At 51.0% G+C, this 19718-nt stretch overlaps 1 protein-coding gene across 4 annotated transcripts in view; it reads left to right on the forward strand.

Moving 5' to 3' along the window:
- The window catches only part of AFDN (afadin, adherens junction formation factor), a 129553-nt gene that overhangs the window by 91243 nt on the left and 18592 nt on the right, over window positions 1-19718 (forward strand). For all 4 annotated transcript variants that reach the window (XM_032837254.1, XM_032837256.1, XM_032837255.1 and 1 more), the window contains 7 exons: window positions 152-238; window positions 14161-14226; window positions 14438-14511; window positions 14926-15044; window positions 16638-16832; window positions 17677-17768; window positions 18100-18285. In XM_032837254.1, coding sequence (XP_032693145.1) covers window positions 152-238; window positions 14161-14226; window positions 14438-14511; window positions 14926-15044; window positions 16638-16832; window positions 17677-17768; window positions 18100-18285 — 819 coding nt within the window. The remainder of the gene's footprint in view (window positions 1-151; window positions 239-14160; window positions 14227-14437; window positions 14512-14925; window positions 15045-16637; window positions 16833-17676; window positions 17769-18099; window positions 18286-19718) is intronic.

Genomic DNA, 19718 nt, shown 5'->3' on the forward strand with positions numbered 1-19718 from the left:
GATCCTTTGCTGGTCACGCCATGAGACCTATCTGTAATCCTTGTCTGGGCCGTTAACCACAGCAAATGTGATTGGCCCTGTCACTCGTGACTGTCTAACCTAGAAACACTTCATTTTAGCCATAAAATAAACCTTTGTTTCTGTCCTCCAGGCTCAGCCTCTGAGGAAAGAACCTGAAATCATCACTGTGACTCTGAAAAAGCAAAACGGGATGGGTCTCAGCATTGTCGCAGCGAAGGTGAGACGCGGTCAGCGGGATGAGTTGTCCCTCTTCGCTCTGCACCTTGAGTCAGTCAGCCACGGGCCGGAGCTGAGCGTGGGGGGCCCTTCGCTGCCTGTGGACAGAGCGTGCTTGTGGTTCTGCTTCTCGGGGTGGGGTCCATGGAAGGGTTCACGGCGCTCAGGCAGCGCAGGGACGGCATCCTGCTGTCCAGGGGAGCTACAGACAGTGTGACCTTGACACCGAGTCGCTGGCACTCCTGAGGAGCAGGTGGAGGCAAAACTTGATGAGCCACAACAGGCACCAGAGAAGGGAGGGTCCCTTAGTCCGAGACGGGAGCTAGGGCTTGCACGGGGTCAGAGCGGGGCCTCAGACAGCTCCTCGAGTGCTGGTGCACACATGCGTCCCTGCACACTCATCACCCAGGCCAGCTTCTGCATCCCCGTCCAGGCGCTCTCTTCCAGTGGGTGTGCGGCGAGGCCGAGGAGGTGACCTCTGTCCCCTGGGCCACATGTGGGTCTGCTATGTGCCGGGTGCCATAGCCTCCCACAGAGAACACCCGGCCAACCTTAGAGTATGTGGTTGGGAGCCAGCCGCACTGATGGTGTGAAGCAGGGCTGCAGGCTGTGTCAGGGTCATTGGAAACCCGCCTGGCTAAGGGAGAGTGGTGCTCCGGTGGTTCTGGAAACCCTGATTGACACCTGAGGGCTTTGCACTGCGTCTTGTAGACTCCACAGAGAAATGAAAGGGACGTGTTGTAATTTGGTATTTCAGGAAGCTGCGTCTGGGAAGGGCATGGTATGTAGGATAACTAGAAGAACCTGGGACCCTGATGGGGCTCCAGCTGGGAACCAGCTGGCCAAGGGGAGCCAGTGTCGGGTGTGGACAGAGGTCACAGTAGTCTGGTTCTGAGGTGCCAGGTTACGTGGGGTCACCCAAGCTGGGCCAGACAGCAGGTCCAGAACCTGTCAGCCCAGCTCATGGCCCAGAGTCCCTTACTCCTGATAAGGGTCATGCTTGTGGGCCATAGTTCCAGGTTCTAATTTAATGGACCCACAACCCAAAACTTACAAAGTTGTGAATAGGAAGGTATTAGACATGGACTATTTTCTATACTTACCAACTGAATCAAATGCTCATTTTTAGGGGAAAAAAATACCAGGATGTTACATGCCACACTTGGACACAGGAAAACTTTAACCTGCACGTTTCCTGTTACGCGTTTATACGCATGGATCCTCTTTCCCCGCTCATCTTGCTTGGGGTCTGAAGTTCTGACCTGTGGGGTTGTCAGCACACCGGTCTTCTTCGGTTTCTCTGCAGTCCGGAAAGCTGTGCTCTCGCTCTCGCTCAGTACAGAATCACCTGGGCCCTGAAAGGCAAAGTCCTATTTACCTAAGCGCCTCTGATCCTTACTTGTAACCCGTAGAGGCATCGCACACGTAGTGGGGCCTCTCGCAGGCCCCTGCCCCCGCCTCCCCCTCGGGCCTCTGGCCTCTGTTCTTGCCGGGTGGCCAGGTGTCAGTGGGCGGTTAGGACTGGGACCTGGGCTGAAGTCCCATTCACGCCTCCTTTCACGGTGCCTGTGGGGGAGAGGCAGAAGGGAGGGTGCTGGCCCCAGGCCTGCGTTCTCCCCCAGGCGTGGTTCCAGATGGCAGGCCGTGGGAGAGTCCTCTCACTGTCGGGAGGGGTCCCTGCACCGTTATACAGACTGCAGCAGGGGGAGGGGTGAGGGGCATCGAGTGAGTGTGGAGGACAGGACCTCAGCTGAGGCCCCGAGAGGAGGTCTCCATGTGGAGGTGCTCGGGCCGGACCGCTGACGACAGCTCGTCCACCTGGCCTTCGCCCACTGCCACCACCTGGCCTTCGCCCACTGGCCACGCAGCTGTGTTTCTGTCCTGGTGGTGGGTCCCTGCACTTGCTCACCTCTCCCAGCCCTACCTGTGCTGACTGCCCCTCCCTCAGGGCTCCCTCGCGGTCGGTGTGCACACGCCTTCATGCAGGGAGGCATGGGAACGCAGTGTGCTCTCTCTAGTCAGTAGGAAGTACTTGGTCGTAGAAACAGACAGCACTCTGGGATCCTTGCTCTGACGGAAGTCTTTGTGAATTGTGCTAAGAGATCGTGTGGCACAACGACCGACGGCCTCGCGGAAGCTGGGGACACGCAAGATTTAGCTTCCGGTTATTGATAGTCTAAAGAGGAGGTCTTCTGTTCCTTTCACTCGTACTAGAATAATAAACTCAACGTGAAACTAGTAGTTAATTGTTAGGCACTGTTTATTCCAAGAGAGACTACCAGCTGCCTGTTGTGTAAAGACGGAGTGTGATTTCCACTTTCTAACCTTGAAGCGTCTGCATGTCTGTTGCTGGCGTTTTCTAGACTGACACATTCAAAAAAAAAAAAAAAAAAAGATGTCTAGAAAAAATGGGAGGGAAGTATCGGTGTTAGCATTTCTAATTGGGATATAGGATTTCCGAACTGGGGCCCCACGGGGAACAGGAACAACGCAGGACATTAGATAGACATCCAAAGATCGCCTTTCTACCTCCCGAAGCTGGAGCAGAGAACGTGGCTTCTGTGCCGCATCTGCGGTAGCCCGGCTGCTACCTCGTCTCTCGCGTGGCGGGGTCTCCTTCCCGTGTGGCTCGTGCCGCAGCTGCCAGCCACAGGCCCCGCCGCAGAGCCAGAGAACCCAGGACCGAGAGCAACCGCTCAATGTCTTCATCCCGGCTCGCCTTGTCCCCTAGCACTCGCCGTGGGAGGGAGGCCGTGGGGGCCTGCTCCTTCCTTTCCTAGATTGGGAAGGTGGCATCCTCCCCAGCCTCCCAGGGATTCCCACACTCTTCTTGTTTTCTGGCCTCTTTGAAAACTTTCCACCGTGAAAGCATACGTTGAGAACTAGAAAAAAAGTAATAACAAGTTTTTTGAAAAAGAGATTCCAGATTTAATGCTAAGGTGCCGAATTCATCAGCTTATTAAACAATAGACGTAATAAAACGAAGTATGCCCCCGGCTCTTGGGATAATTCCTCCCCCGGAGAAGGTCTTAATCAGCACACACGCCCTTGCTCACTTCAGGGGCGAAGCAGAAGTGACTACGAGCGAGTGGTGACGTCAGAGGCCGTCGCTCCGGGGCGTCTGCCGACCAAGCGCGGCGGAGAGTGCGCGTCTGTGGGGGCCTTCGTGAGCAAGTGCCTCTTAAGCTGGTGCTTGACGGGCGCGCACGCATTAGCTGGGCAGAGCCTGGTGGGCAGAGGGTCTCAGACGAGGGGCTGTGGGCAAAGGCGCAGCCATTGTGGAGCCGTTGTGTTCTGTGCCGGAGCACGGAATTGGGGGCCAGCCTTCCAGGGTGCCTCTGGGACAGGGAGGCAGGACCGTGTCTCGTACAGCAGTCGGCGCGCTTTTCCTGAGGGGGCCCAGGTGGTGAGTGTCCTCCGCAGTGTGGGCCTTGCGGGCTCTGCTGCAGCTGGAGGGTGGCGGCCGGTGCTGGAGTGTGGCTGTGTCCCAGAGGAACTTAAGAGTCCCTGAGATCTTGGTGGGCTTGTGCATTTTGGTATTGCTCCGAGAAGTCGCCATCGAAGGGGTTCAGGTAAAGGCCTGACAGGGTTAAAGTGAGGTTTCGAAAGTCGATTGTCAGTCCTTCAGAGAGCATGGGCTCGAGGGGCTCAGTCCTGCCAGCAGAGCAGCGGTAAGGACACACTCAGCAGCAGCCCCTGGAAGGTGACAGAGGCGTGGCCCCAGGAAGCAGCCACCGGTCAGAGCACAGTCGCTGAGTTCGGGCACTCGGTTTTGTTGCTGGTGCGTGTTTGTGGAACGACCGCGGTCTGTGTGATGGATGAATTGGCTGTAGGGGTGAGAGCGAAGTAGCACGACGCACCGTACTCCTGTCCTCAGCGTGGAGCGTGTGGACGCAGCGTGTCCTGCAAGCAGGGCAGGGGCGAGACGTCGGCAGTGAGAGTCAGGTGTTCAGTTTTGCACGTACTGCCTTTGCAAGCCGGGACGCCGGTTCAGCTGGGGAGTGGGACGTCATGGGCAGTTGGATTGATGGGTATGGAGCTCAGAAGCTCAGAGCCAGAGACGGAATTTGGGTGTCTGCACACAGAGGGATGTTCTGGAGAAAGTGACTCAGGCTATGGTCTGTTAAGTGGACAGTGTGCCCCTTGAAGACATGAATAGGGCATTCATGTCTGCTCTTGAAATGACGCGTGAATGCCATGGTTCCCGACGGCTTCACGAAGTAACCTGTTTTACTCTAACTGATGTGTAGTCTCTTCAGTGCTAGGAAAGGAACATTCAGCAGTGAAAATCGGAAGTCACTTAATTACACAGGCTGCTCAACAGCACTGTGAGGCTGACACGTCGCATAGGTCCGCTTCAGTTATAACAATTAGAAGAGATTGGTTTTCAGGATATCAAGAATGTGTTTTAAGTGCCAGACAGGCCAGCACGCGGCCGGGGGAGGGCTTAGCACGACGGGGAGTTGTCTTGTCCCTCTCGCCAGGGCTCGCTCGCGTGTGCTTGTGCTGGTCCTGTGGCGCGGGATCTGCGTGTGCACCTCGCAGCCTTGGAGCCCCGAGCAGATCACACCAGACGAGCACGAGGACAAGCGCGTGAAGCCGTGGGGAAGGTCTGACCTGGCATTCGCCGGCCGCACGGTGCCTGCTGTCATCGGGCTCCCTCCTTGCAGCTGCACGGTTGGCGCAGAAGAGCCTAGAGGCCCCAGTGACTGTTACTGGTGTCTGTGTAGTTTGTGTTTTCTTTAAGCTCTTGTGGTCTTCATATCTGGCCCAGTCTTTTTTTTTTTTTTTTTTCCTAATTAGTGTGTGGCTAGCTGCTTAGAGCCTGGACGATATTTTGATGTTCAGCTTCCCGACACTCCTTCCACAGTGCGGTTCGGTTTTATGAAATCCAGATGATTTGGAAGAGTATGTGTGTAGCAGTTTACTTTTTTAAAACGTTGCTTTTGGGGAAGTTTAGTATGCCCCTTCTTACTCATCTGTGGGACAGCACAATGCTTCCTGTTTAATTTGGATTTTTAAAATACAAACAATTCCCTCTTTATTTTCCTAGCTCTTTTAAAGTTTAATAAAGTACCAAGTGAAGGCAAGTCAGAGCTGACTGGTTACGTAAGAGTCAGCGCGGCGCTCGCTGCAGTCCGTGCCGGGAGATGCTGCTCGGTGTCCCAATGTCCAGCCCGGAGCAGTGCGGAGCCGTGTCTTCAGAGACCAGCTCTGGCTGCCGTGGGAAACCGAGGGAAGCGGGCAGTTGTCTTTTCCCTCAGTTGGAGACGTTGCTGTAGTCCCGAGATCGGAATGTGGTTCTCTGTTGTCGGAAGAACAGGACCGGTGGTGAGTTTCGTCAGGGTGCTGTTGTGCTGTGGGTGTCGGGCAGACTCGGAACTGCATTCCGCGGCTGCTTCCATTAGAACTTGTTGAAACCTGCCAGTGATTAACTCGCTCACGAAGCCGCCGCTTACTGTGGCTTGTAATTACACACCCTGGGCTTGTTGCTCTGTATTTCAGTGTTGCACATTTTGAAGGTTCGTAAAAAGAAAAGCTTCCTGTATCCTTTTTGCACAGGAAAAAAGCCCGTAAATGTACTCGTGCTGATGATAATGTGGTGAGGATGGCTTGCAGTGACGCTGGGCGCCCGTGGTCGAGCGGGTAGGGAGCTTCCCGCAGATGCATGGGGGGCTTTGACTGGCTTTGAAACCCATTTATGCTACAAGTGAGGCTAGAAATGACCATTTTAGAGATACTTTAGGATATGTTACTATCTTTTTAAAAAAATGAACAGTTGAATAATATCTTAAAGGTGTTTCAGTTTGTGCTTTTAGACTATACACTGATTTTAAGTCTTTAAATCTTAGTTTTAAACACAAAAAAAAGATTGCTGTGTCTTAAAAAGGAGAAGATGAAAACAATGTTTATTAACATGCCACCTTCTCACTCTTTGAAGAGTAAATTCCTGACATGAACTACAGTTAAGTCCTTTGAAGAATTTGAGACCTTCATTCTCACATTCTTTAACATCCTTGTTGTGACCACACGGGGAAGACCTAGTCAAAAAGATGAAGTCCGGAAATTTTAGTTCCTTTTAAAAATCCGTTTCAAAGTACCCAGTGTGACTGCAGAATTTCTTTCGTGGAAGTGCCAGAAATAATCTTCTGTGAAGTTGTCTGAAATGACTAGGGCAGTGCCTTCCGTGGCAGTTCATGAGTTTGGAAAGAATGCTTTATAGTTTTGTTTTAAAAGCAAAATAGTAAATTCTAGAAAAATAAAAAACTATTGGTTTTTACCTGTTTTATAGTAATGGTCTAAGCACTAATTTCTCGCATTGATGAAATTACTGAATTTTATTATAGTATTAACGTAACAGAAACATTGAACGTTAATGCTTTAAAGCAGAAGCATTTCACATCCTAGGACTCGTGGCAAGAAATGATCTTTCTGTGGCTCGCTGCACTGCACGTAGGGGGGCCGTGGGACATCCCAGTCTGAAGAAGGTTTAGGCTGCCTCAGCCTAGCCCACTTGCTCTCAGCCAAGGCTGGGGAGTCTGGCCTCACCCCTGCATGGGGCATACCTGCATTAGCGGTGAACAGGAGCCAGGAGCTCGCCTGCACTGGTCTCACCCCTTTCATCCCCAGAGCACTCTGAGATCTCAGCAAAGCCCTGCGCCTTTGCCCTCATGCCGTGCACACACACACCCGCGGACCCCTGCAGCCCATCTGAGGGACCCAACTTAGGAGTTCCCTATTTTGTTCATTTCCTTCATCTTACAAAGAGGGAAAGGATAGAGAGGGTGGGTTTTATTTTCTCTGCAAAGCGTAAGCGGTGGCAGGGCCTGGAGCCTGGCTCACCGAAACCAGGCGTCGGCTTGTTTACAGACCACACCTGTCCGGGAGCACCTAGCCCATGCTCTCAGACTAGTTGAGGGCAGACTGTGTATCAGAAGTGACTTTTAAAACTGCTTTTTTGGGAATTAAGGTAATTCCTACCAAGAAGAGAGAGCTTTTCAGTGCTTTTAAAACCCTTGTCTGAGTTTTAATAGTTTGTGAATCAGGACTCCTTGTCTGATGAGAAAAAAAGCCGCTTTCAGACCGTGCGGAAGGAGCATGTGGGCAGAGCCCTGTGCTGAGCATCCTGATGAGTTCTAAGGCTGCTGGGCTCTCAGGTCCCCCCAGCCCACCATTGTTCTGGAACCTTCGGTGAAGAGTCCAGACGGGGTCTCCAGCCCTGGGAACAATAGGCTTGACTCTCTGCCGGCCTCTCTTCCTTCCTCCTAGGCTGCTTTTCTTTCTTTTTTTTTTTTCTTTTGGATTGTGTGTTAATGATGTTTTTATGCTGTTAGTCATATCATACTCCCCCACACACTCCGTTGGCCACTGAGCGTTTGAGGCGTAGGTTCCTCCTGACTGAGTTTCTGTGCCCGGGGTGAGAGGACCTCACCCTCTGTGTTCCCGAAGGTGCGCCAGCAGGAGCAGAGACCAGCTGTCCGAGGGCAGCCTTGTCCCGTGGCCGGTCCACATCTGACACGTAAGCAGCTCAGCCCTGGGCGCGTTCCATCCAGTTCTGGGGAACGTGTGGCTTGTAGCCACCGAGTTCTTATTTCTGCCTCCATCATTCTGTTTGGGAACCTTTTCTGTTAACGTGCTGCCATTCTTCTGCCCTTTTCACAAGGAAACCCCAGTACATTTCTGCTAAACCTCTCCTCCTCTGCCCTGCCCTCCTCGTCCTCAGAAATTCCACTTCCCTCTCCAGTCCTGCTTCCTTTCCCTTTGGAAAAAGAGAGGAGCAGATTTCCGGTGCACTTAAGATTAAATGTGGAAGGGGCACCTGGGTGGCTCATTGGGTTAAGCCTTTGCCTTCGGCTCAGGTCATGGTCTCAGGGTCCTGGGATCGGGCCCCGCATCGGGCTCTCTGCTCAGCGGGGAGCCTGCTTCTCCCTCTCTCTCTGCCTTCCTCTCTGCCTACTTGTGATCTGTCAAATAAATAAAATCCTAAAAAAAAGATTAAATACTAAGATCACGCATGTAGTGATCTCTGCTATTTCACTGTAATTGCTTTTCTAAGGACTGAGAATGTAGCTCTATGCACTTTTTTGCACAGCCTGGCTGGACGTACTGGTCACCTCCCTGTACTCTCCAGGAGTCTGAGTGACATCAGAGCGCACAGATCCCAGACAGAGCAGCTCGGGCACCCGACTGCCCTGTTACTCTCGAAGTGTCTTCTGGAGGGAAAATGTGGCTTTGACACTTAAAAATGTACTTCTCATTAGTTTAATTGAATTCCACACTTGTACTTAGTGTTACTCATAATTGCTGGTGCCTTCGAAATATATAACTGCTCTCCAGGAGACCCTTTTACAGAAGGAATTTGAGGGGCACCTGGGTTTCCTCCCCCTGCTGCTCTCCCTGCTTATGCTCTCATGCACGCTCTCTTTCTCAGATAAATAAATCTTTAAAACATAAGAAAAATAAAAGGGAATTTGATTTGTTAAATGGGGAATCGATAATTCTGGATGATTCTGATTAATCTTTTAAATTTTATGAATAAAAGACTAAAAGTACAGAAATATCTTTAAATACCAGCTTAGGTAACTTTAAACAAGTAATCCTTAAAATTACTTAGCCTTTCCATTTTAATGATTAATGTTACTCTTCCATGGTTGGAAATCAGGGTACATAATGTTATATGTTGTGAAAATCTTGTTTTTACCCAGTTATCTGCTTAATTATAAATTTATTGCTAGTACCTGTAGTTACTAATAACATATAGTATGAAAAATCTGTAGTTTTAGAATAGTGTTGTCCAGTAGAATGTGTGAGCCACAAAGGTAATTTATATGTTCTATTAGGTACATTTAAAAAAAACCTGAAATTCTAATAATGTGTTTTATTTTACACAGTATATCCAAAGTGTTATGATTCCAACATGTAGTTGGAATGTAGGTCATTAATGAGATATTTAGATTCTTTTTTCCATACAAAGCTTAGATATCTGGGTCTATTGTGTACTTCATGCACATTCCGTTTGGACCGGCTACATTTCCGCATTCCGAGTACTCAGTAGAGCCGCGTGTGGTCTGCGGCCGCCGTACCGGACAGCATAGTCTGGTAGTGTCTATTAATGCCACCGCACCGATGCTTGGCTAATGTTTATATAGCTCGTGTTTACATTCTTTTACTGATGTGTGTTACAAGGGCATGTAGCAGCAAAAACTTCCTGGGCCCTGTTTGCCTTTCTTAACTAGAAAAGGAATGGACTTGGGGCATCTGGGGGACTCAGTTGGTTAAACCACCTGCCTTCGGTTCAGGTCTTGATTCCAGGTTTCTGTGATCGAGACCTGCGTGGGGCTCCCTGCTCCTCCCTCTCCTCTGCCCCCACCCTCGTGTACTCTCTCGCTCTCTCAAATAAGTAAATAAAATTTTTGAAAAAAGAAAAGGAATGGACTTGTCATACAAGTTCAGTCTTTCTAGGCTAGGTTAGTGTGTGCATTATTATCAGAAATAAGACAGAAGAGGTTTAATGCTTCTGAAATAATTTAGTTTATACCGTTTTTATCATAGTTTATAATTTTACTTTTTTTCAGAAGAAGTGGGGCAGGTAGTGAGAGCTTCGTAATGCTGAGGAGTTACTGCAACCTGGCAGGCGGTGAGTTTGCCTCAGTGCTCCCAAGAGCTGGCCTGGTCCCAGCCCGGGTAGCACGAGCAGGGATGAAGTAGCACTGACCGACCCGCCCCTCTGTCCAGCCTGCCACAGTGGACATTGCAAACCAGGAGAGTTGCGTCCAGATGAAGATGTCGGGTCTCCTTAGAGCTGGTCGGAGATTGTGGTATTTTGCATTGAAAGTAACTACCCGTGTTGCTTTTATGTATATACACACGTATGTGTATGTGTGTATGGTTAGAAATTCCTTAGATTACTTCTGGGGCACCTTGGGGCCTCAGTCGGTTAGGTGTCCGCCTTCGGCTCAGGTCATGATCCCAGGGTTCTGGGATCGAGTTCTGCATCGGGCTCCCTGCTCAGCCGGGAGTTTGCTTCTCCCTCTGCCTCTCCCCTCCCCCTGCTCATGTGTGCACATTCTTTCTCTCTCTCTCTGTCAAATAAAATCTTTAAAAAAATAAAGTCCTTAAACTTCTTTGATTTCTGATCCATCTGTAATTTTGTTTTTCTAAATTAATAAGCAGTGGAGCTGGTCATTTCTCTGTACAACAGTTGTACTTGTGATTTCTTTTATGTCCTGTTTATAACCGTGAGCCACACGTGAAGTATGGACAGGATTCGAGTATGGAGAGATGGGAGGGCAGGGAGTTCAGGCGGAGCAGGGCTGCTTTAGGGGCCACGTCTATGGGAAGGTTAAAGGTTAGCGGAATGGGAATGTGTTTACAGAAATGTAAGAAGTAGGGGTGTTAAATCAAGACTTTTTCTAGGTACGTGGTGCAAGGTTGAGACCACATTAGTGAGATTCAAATGCTAACCACAGCTTGGATCCCTCTGTAGAATATTCTGGATCCATTCTTCCTTTGTTTATCACCCTCCCCGAACAGTATTTTTTTTTTTAAAGATTTTATTTATTTATTTGGCAGAGAGAGATCACAAGTAGGCAGAGAGGCAGACAGAGAGAGAGGGGGAAGCAGGCTCCCTGCTGAGCAGAGAGCCCAATGCGGGGCTCGATCCCAGGACCCTGAGATCATGACCTGAGCCAAAGGCAATGGCTTAACCCACTGAGCCACCCAGGCGCCCCCCCAACAATATATTTTTTAATGTGTTTCACCATGTACTGTCAGTGACTTAAAGTCCATCTTTATGACCAACCTCAAAAGGACCTTGTAGAAGCCTACTGGGCCTTTGCAGTTGAGGGCTGTAATGATCACTGTCTTGTCATTCCTCAGATGGAGATCTCCTTTTCTGAGTTGCAGATACACTGATAAATTGAACTTGGAATTAAAGATGTGATTGTAGCTTAGAACTTAGATAAATTCCCATCATGCAAGAAAACAGCATTTCTTCAATGCTGAGCCTTGCCCGTCATCCTTCACCTGACAGTGAAGGCAGACAGCTCCTCCTGGAAGCAGTCCCTATGGTGCCACAGTCGGAAATGCTCAGGGTTCCTAGCTTCGAGTTAAGCTTGGAACGTTGTGGCGTTAGCAGCTACGTCCGTGGTGGCCGCGTCAGCTGTTTCCTGGCGCATGGGTACAAGTATTGATCTGTTTGCTCATGGGGTCTGGGCTGCCTCGTGGTGGGCTTGGGAGGAAGGCCTTGACCACGTGCTGGAGGCTAGAAGGCAGCGACCGGGAAGGCCGGTGGGGAGAGCCATCTGCACTGGCGGCAGCAGGCGACTCGGGGAAGCATCCCGGGAGCACAGGTGAGGAGGAGCTTGCGTCTTGCCCGATGTCGGGAAGCCGTGTGGCTTGGCGGATGGTGGCAGGTGAGCCGGGAGTCGAACAACGAAAGCGTTTTGGCAGACCTGTTGCGTCAGACGTTGCTGTGGGAAGTACAGCGTGAGCCAAAACGGGGAGACGGAGGCAGGGCGGATCAGGGGCGCGCGAAGGAGGCTGTGGATCAGGCGCCGTGTGTAGTGAGAGGGCGAGGATCTGCGCTCAGGCTCCAGGGTGCGGCGCCAGGCTAGGGCCCGGGGTCCCGTGGGGCGCGCTTCGGGAGCGCTGAGGGGACCAGCGGGGCGGCCGCAAGGAGGGCTTGCCGGGACTGTTGGACGATTATGCTGGACACTTGTGCCTGCATCTGAAGATGTGACGGTCACGGTGCTGTCCAGTGTGTGTATCACGTGATCAGTTTCACGTGAATATTTGAGCTTACGCTTTGTAAACCTCACGGCACACGTATGTGGCCTCTCCGAAGGTGCTGTGGGCTTTCCGGTCACTTGCGCAGTATTTGCGGTTCCCGGGGAGTCCCCCAGGTGGAAGCTTGTATGGAATGTGGGGCTGCTGGCTCCTCTCGGGGGGCGGCTCCTGGTCTGAATGAGTGGCTGAAAGCAGACAGGGGGCTCGCGGCAAAGCTGCGGCTCATGCGGCATGTGGCACAGGCCCCTTCCCAGTGTGAGTAGCCGGCGGGTGCCTGTCGGAGGAGTGATGGTCACTTAGACAGCTGGGCTGTGGCATTAAGCAGTCGGTCACCGACCACATAGAAGTACGAAGTATACTGGGGACAGGATCATTTCATCGGATCGCCTGCCTTACAGAGCAGGCGGCGCGGGGCTGGCGGGGGGTGATTTCCCACGCGCACGTTAGGGCCCCATTCAGGGAGACCCGGGACCGGCCAGAGCAGAGTCAGGTTAACGGGTTGGCTGTTGCTCTGTTGTGCTCTCGCTGAGGAACATGCTGCCGTCCAGAACGCTGCCGTCTATCGAGTGCCTACTGTATGTATTTTGTTTACTGTGAAATGTCACATTTACAGAAAAGGACAAGCTTTGCCAACTGCCTCTGCTTTTTGGGGTGTGTGTGTGTGTGTGTGTGTGTGTGAGGAACCGGTGGAGGTCGCCGCTTGCACGTGGTTACGTAGTGCAGTGGACGTGCTGGCTGACCTCTGAGGGGCGTGCATCTGTCTGTAGGCAGTCAGGAGTCTGGGGCGGGGCAGGGGGTGTGCAGCACGGGGACAGGGGACAGACAGACACCGAGGAGCACACGGGGGTGAACACGGGAAAACCTAGGCCAGATTGGGGAGGGGAGCTGCAAAAGAGAGGACTGGGTTTTAGCTTGTATAGAATTTTTATAAACGCAGCTCGCAGGTCATGTAACCACATGAAATTTGAAACATACCGTTTCCCAAAATTGTTTTGTTAAATTGGGACGGTCTCTCCCATTTTCGTAATGAGATACGTAGTAGATGGTTTTAGGCACGGAAAACAATGGCATGCTATGCTCCGTGCTAGGTTTCCCCTGAGGGGAGAGCGGGCACAGGCCTCAGCAGCGCTCCCCAGTCAGACTGTCCTCTCTGAACCGGCTGTCAGCGAAAGGCAGCGATGAGGAGTTTTTGAGTGGAAACCACGTGCTTCCGCGGTGTTGTGGAACTTTGCTTCCATGAAGTCATTTCTTGAACTCACTGTCTACAACTCTGGGACACCTTCTGCATTTTTCCTTTATGACACAGTACTTCATGACTATTGAAATTACTCTGAGCTACGAAATGTGTCCTCGTGTCCTCGGCTGAGGGACGTTGGCAGTGCTCCAAGGGGGATTTCACGCATGCGATGGCTTCCTGTGGCCAGTCCAGTAAATGACTCCTGCGGGTTTTTATGTTCTTGTTGGACTGTCCAGGTAGAACATTGGTGATTCTGTACGGGAGCTATGTGTAGTCCTTAAACCTGTTTGGCAGAAGCTGCTTGTCCTGACAAGCCTGCCGTGGGGCTCGGGGCTCCCAGCTCCGCGTTCATCTGGAGTTCTACCGCGTGATCTCCGCTGCACCCGTGCGCAGCGTTTTCCGCACAGCCCTCTTACTCTTACTTACCTAAGTGCCCCTCGCTGGATGCCACAAGAAGTTTTTTCTTGTTTTAAATTTTAAAATACAGCTTTGGAAATAAGGGGATATAGACTCCGGTAAATCGCTTTTGTCTCAAAGTGGTGAATAGTGTAAGTCGTGAGGGTGGCTGTGGCTCATTCGAACCCAGGGCCATCAGAGCTTATGTTGAATTTCCGTTAGGATGCGGGTCTTCCTCTCCTCGTCAACTGGTTTATTAGCAATCGATTTTTCAGGAGGACTTTCCTTGATTTAGAAACAAACTACGTACGTTTCCCGTTCGTTCCATTGTATTTACCAAATAGAGTGTTAATTTTATTAGTACTGATTTTCATGTAAAAGCAAGAAGCAGGACTTCTGTTACAATTATCTGTGTACTCTTTTATTTGTGTTGTATTTTACTGAGGTTTGTATTTTTTTACTGTGTGTCTTCAAGCAGTGTGTCCTGCCTTGTTTTTGTTTAGGGCGCTGGTCAGGACAAACTCGGAATCTACGTCAAGTCTGTTGTAAAAGGAGGCGCTGCGGACGTGGTTAGTATCAGTTTTAAAGATGTAAGTCTTCCGCGAGTCCTGTTCCACAAATGACCTGCGAGGCCCCACTGATGCTTATCGTAGAAAACACCATGTAGACTGTTTGCTGAAAAAAACAAACATGAGCTTCCTTACCGTTGACTTTCTTCTTCCTCCTCTCGCCCTTGGCTGTCCCTGCCGCCCAAAACACGTGCCCTTCGGCTATGCACAGGATGGACGCCTGGCTGCGGGCGACCAGCTCCTCAGTGTGGACGGACGGAGTCTGGTAGGACTCTCTCAAGAAAGGTATCGTCATTTATGTACTTGTTTGTTTCAAGCTGAATATTAGCATGTTTAGGGATATTTCACATTTGGAATTAGAAGACAAAAAATGCCAAAAAGCTATGCCCTTACTCTTCACCTTTTTAAATGTAAAATAGTGTACAGGATACCGCATTTGTTAGCAGATTATAAATATGTGTTTAGTTTGGAGTGGTTTCTTTGAAGCTTAAAAAAAAATACCCTTGGCACATGCTGGGAATGTCTGAGTGTCGTCTGGCCGTTCTCACTATGGCGACAGGAGACGCGTGCTTCGTTACTCTCGAAAGGAAGGGAATGGGCAGTAGGTCGTCGGTCTGAAGGTCAGAACTGTTCCTCAGAGTAGTGTGGCTACAGGCTGCCTTTCATTTTCTTACGTTTGTGCTTCTCTCCTCTTCCTAGGGCGGCAGAACTCATGACAAGAACAAGTTCTGTGGTGACGCTAGAAGTAGCAAAGCAGGGAGCAATTTATCACGGCTTGGCCACCTTGCTCAATCAGCCGTCCCCCATGATGCAGAGAAGTAAGGGCTCGTGGCGGGGGCTGTGCCGTCTGTTCGTAACTGCTGCTGGGAGCAGCGGGCGGGTCTGGGTCACTTCGTGCGGCCCATGGATTTTAGCGTCCTGGCCTTCTCTCTGTAGCCACAGGATCTCGGGGGGTTGGGTGCTGTTGCTTTCAGCATCCCAGCAGGGTGCAAGCCCTCCAGCGAGATGCCCGGGATAAGTGGCTGAGAGCAGCGTCCGGTGTCTGGCCCCGGGGTGGTTCCCCAGGTTCCTGCCCGCAGAAGCCCCCGTGGGCCCAGCCGGCTGCTGGAGGCACTTGGTCATAGGCAGCAGGGGATGCGGGTGGGACGTGAAATCTTCAGAGAACAAGCAGGATTCTCCACTGAAACAGCTGTAGGACTGCGTATGAACAGTTACTACAGCCCTGCGTGTGCAGGACGTGATTGTCTTGTTGTACGTAGGTCACTTTAAATTAAAGTCTCCATTATTGACATGAGATCATCTCTTGGAACCATGATTTTGTCGCTACATCAGAATAAATCAGAATAAAACCAATAGAAATTTAGGGCTTTTTTGGAAAGGATTAGTTCAGAATCACAGGGAGAAACCCGTTAGGATTCATGTTATCTTTTAAATCATTATATACCTTGCATTTACTTTGCTAACTTTGTGCACAGCTGCTAAGTCTGGCCTTGATGGAGTTCCCTTCTCTGTCAGTCCGTATTCTGGGAGCTTCCTCCAAGTCCAGGACCTGAAGTCAACCTAATGGTGACATGGCTGCAACCACAGCCTCTGAGAACCTGGACCTGCTGTGTACCAGAATAAACAGAGCGTAGCTCAACCCAACCGTGTGTTGTGTAGACCTCGACCCAGCATATCTCTCACTTTTCTCATGATGCTACCGCATTGGTGGGCTAATGGCACAGCTTATGGTCATTTCCAAGAAGGAAATGACCTTTCCCCAGAGGGAAGCTATTAGAACAGAGAACATGCCCAGGCTGCCACACGGGGCACATGAAAGCCAGAAGCGGACGTGGACAGTCACACTATCAGCTACTAAAAGAATTAGTGTGTTTTAGAAAGTGAGGGAAGTATATTTATCTTTCACTTTGAAAAGTTACTTTAGAAGTTGTCTAGTGACTTTTAACAGGTGGAGTTTATGAGAAGACAGGGTTAGAAAGAGCACCTTTTCCCATCAGTGCAAGTTAAATGTTGCTTTGAAGATTGTCTAGAAAAAGATTTTACTCTTAGATTTTAAAAAATTACCTTATTTCTCCCACTAAAAATACGGTCTTATGAAATTTTAAATATTTGTAGGTTTTATCTGTCTTTAAAGACTAAATAGGGGGGCGCCTGGGTGGCTCAGTGGGTTAAGCCTCTGCCTTTGGCTCAGGTCATGATCCCAGGGTCCTGGGATCGAGCCCCGCGTCGGGCTCTCTGCTCAGCGGGGAGCCTGCTTCCCCCGCCCCGCTCTTGGCCTGCCTCTCTGCCTGCTTGTGATCTCTCTGTCAAATAAATAAATATGATCTTTAAAAAAATAAAAAAGACTAAATAGGGTGTTTAAAATAAAATCTCACGCAAATGAGGAGAACCTGAATACACTTTGATTTCAGTTTCAGACCGTCGTGGCTCAGGTAAACCCCGACCAAAGAGTGAAGGTTTCGAGCTCTATAATAATTCAGCCCCAAACGGATCACCTGAGAGCCCTCAGCTGCCGTGGGCAGAGTACAGTGAACCTAAGAAAGTGCCGGGTGACGACCGACTGATGAAGAACCGGGCTGGCCACCGCTCCAGCCCCAACGTGGCTAGTAAGAAGCGTCCCTTTCCTGTCCTTCCCTGGCCTGCACGTGCACGGTTCCCGGCGGTGCTGGGGAGACACCGTGTGCCCCCTTAGTTACCAAGGTGGTGGGAGTCCCTGCGGGCACGCGCTGATGGACACGTGCTCTTGGTGAGAGAGGTGGAAAGCCGTGTTCTCCTGGCAGACGGTAAAAACTAGGTTAGGACACTTTGATTCAGTGCGTGCTCTGGACGCATCATTGATACGGTCTCTGGCTGGAGTGGGCAGACTGCCAGCAGGTCCCCTAGGGGTGCTTCTACTGTTCAAGGGTTGTTAGCAAGAAGAAGAATCAGGGGCGCCTGGGGGGCTCAGTGGGTTAAGCCTCTGCCTTCGGCTCAGGTCATGATCTCAGGGTCCTGGGATCAAGCCCCACGTCGGGCTCTCTGCTCAGCGGGGAGCCTGCTTCCTCCTCTCTCTGCCTGCCTCTCTGCTACTTGTGATCTCTGTCTGCAAATAAATAAAACCTTTAAAAAAAAGAAGAAGAAGAAGAAGAAGAACCAGTAGAAGGATATGCAACATGTACAAGGTTTGCAAAGCCTAAGATATCTATTGTCTGTCCCGTTGCCAGAAATGTCCGCCAGTCCCTGTCTGCAGATGACACTTGGTAGCTCGGGGCTCTGATGATGCCAGTGAGGGGAGAGGGTGTGGTGAGCCCTGATCTCCCACGTGGCTACTGTTTGTCGGGTGTTGACTCCTCACTGGCAGATGGAAGATGCGGGGCGCGTGGTCACGACCCTCAGAGAGCTCTGTCACGTGACATCGCGTCTTTTTTTTATCTAATGTGAAACTTTCTTTCCCCCGACCCTTTCTAACAGATCAGCCTCCGAGCCCCGGAGGGAAGAGCGCGTACAGCCCTGGAACAACAGCCAAGATCACGTCTGTCTCCACCGGGAACCTCTGCACGGAGGTGTGAGAGCGAAGCGAGCGTCCTCCCTGCGGCAGATGCCCAGGCCTCCCGCGGGGTCCCTGACCTGTCTCCTCCCACATTCGCTCCACATGTCAGCCGTGTTTAGAATTCCAGAGGCCTTCTTCACTTTTAACACAATTAGGAAATTAGCTTTAAATGAGGGAATCACGGAAAAATGGTTTAATTATTCTCAGTATGGGATCAAACGCTTTAAATTTTTAACACAGTTTTAAATGTATCTACTATATTTTAAAACAGATCATTGGAAATTAAATTAGTTTAAGTGCAAATTGCCAGGAGCTCACGTTTCTTTCTTCTTCCCGGTTTCCAGGAGCAGACCCCCCCACCGAGACCGGAGGCCTACCCCATCCCCACACAGACGTACAGCCGGGAGTACTTCACCTTCCCCGCCTCCAGATCCCAGGACCGGGTGGCGGCTCCTCAGAACCAGTGGCCAAGTTACGAGGAGAAGCCGCACATGCACACAGACAGTAATCATTCCAGTGTCGCAGTTCAGGTTAGAGAGAAGGAGTCTGTGAACGTTCCCAGCCCTCAGGGATAAACCCATGTGACGGGAAAATCTGAATGATGTTGGAGAGACAGGTCACACCCTCTGGAGGACAGAACCGAGTCTGATAGTTGTTCTTCTTTCCCGGGTTCCTGGTTAACTGAGGAAGAGGCGATAGGAAGGAAAACAAGATGTGAGGAGGAAAGCTGTATCCCCCCGATGTTTGATCAGTGAAGGGTTCGTAACGGTACACCTGCGTTACAGTCTGTGAGGCAGGATTCGGATTCGAGGAGTGAGAAACGAGTGATGTGCGTTTTTCTTTGTTTGTATGGAAGCTGTCCGGGCACTGGGACAGAGGCGTGACCGTGGTCCCTGCCCACGGAACTAACCATGTGGCTGGGAAATGAGGCAGATAAAGTCAGTACGTGTAGTGAGTCCTGCTGGGGATCTGAGTCCCCGCTGGTGGCAGAGCTACCTGTCGATCTACGTGTGACCGGCACCTGGGCTCCCACATTACCTCACAGCGCTGAACAGAAGAGCTTTCCAGACCAAGGGACAAGGCACAGAGACGTGCCCTTGAGCGGGAACCAGGCTCGGGGCAGGGGGCAGTGCCCGGTCTTTGCTGCCTGGAACCACACAGCAAGGGCTTGAAGTGATAAGCTGAGGAATTTGGGTTCTCTCCAAGTTCGTAGAGAAGGGAGTGTCCCTCTGAATCGTGGATCTGGGAACATTATCAGATGTGCTTTTCTGTTTTAGAAAGCTGACGTTGGGTTGTGAAAGACTGGAAGAAGAAATCACATGCGGGCATAGAGATGTAACAAGTACGGGTCATGGATGGTGAATTCTGGGTGTGGTGCGTTAGTCGGGGTGGCCAGAGGAACCCAGGGCTGAAAGTGTGGTGGAGCTGAGCCGAGAAGGCCAGGACGACAGAGAAGGGCTCCCAGTCGGGGGGTGGGGAGCCCGAGTAGTGGTGAGGAGGAGCCACACGGAGGGCAAGAAGTGATGCTGAGATCACAGATGATGCCGTCTTGTCCACAGGGCCAGCCTGCCACTTTCCTAGGGAGGCCTAATGACCCCCACAGGCCCAGTCTGTCTGGGACCGTTGGGTGCCCAGCTCCACCGGCCAGCTGGAGTTAGCGGAGAAGGGGTCTTCCTCCAGATGTCTCCTTCACAGTGGAGTACTCGTGTGGCCTGCTTCCTCTGGCGTCTTTTGTTAGCCCGTAGGAAGCTGTCCCTACCCTGTGTCAAGGTCCTCTACACGTTTGCTCCTGTTTTGTGGGAATATCCTTCTTAGGCCTCCATGTTCATAGTGTATATCTGCTGCTGGCTTCTGCCTCATTTCGGGCGTCAGTGAGCTCGAAGAGGAAGTCGGAACGCAGAGAGGTCCGTGTGGCGACGGGTCAGTTCTGTGGATCTTGACATGACTGAGCCTCAGCGTAGGA

This window comes from Lontra canadensis, unplaced genomic scaffold (assembly GCF_010015895.1).
Source record: "Lontra canadensis isolate GAN:19392208 unplaced genomic scaffold, GSC_riverotter_1.0 scaffold97, whole genome shotgun sequence".
NCBI lineage: Eukaryota > Metazoa > Chordata > Mammalia > Carnivora > Mustelidae > Lontra > Lontra canadensis.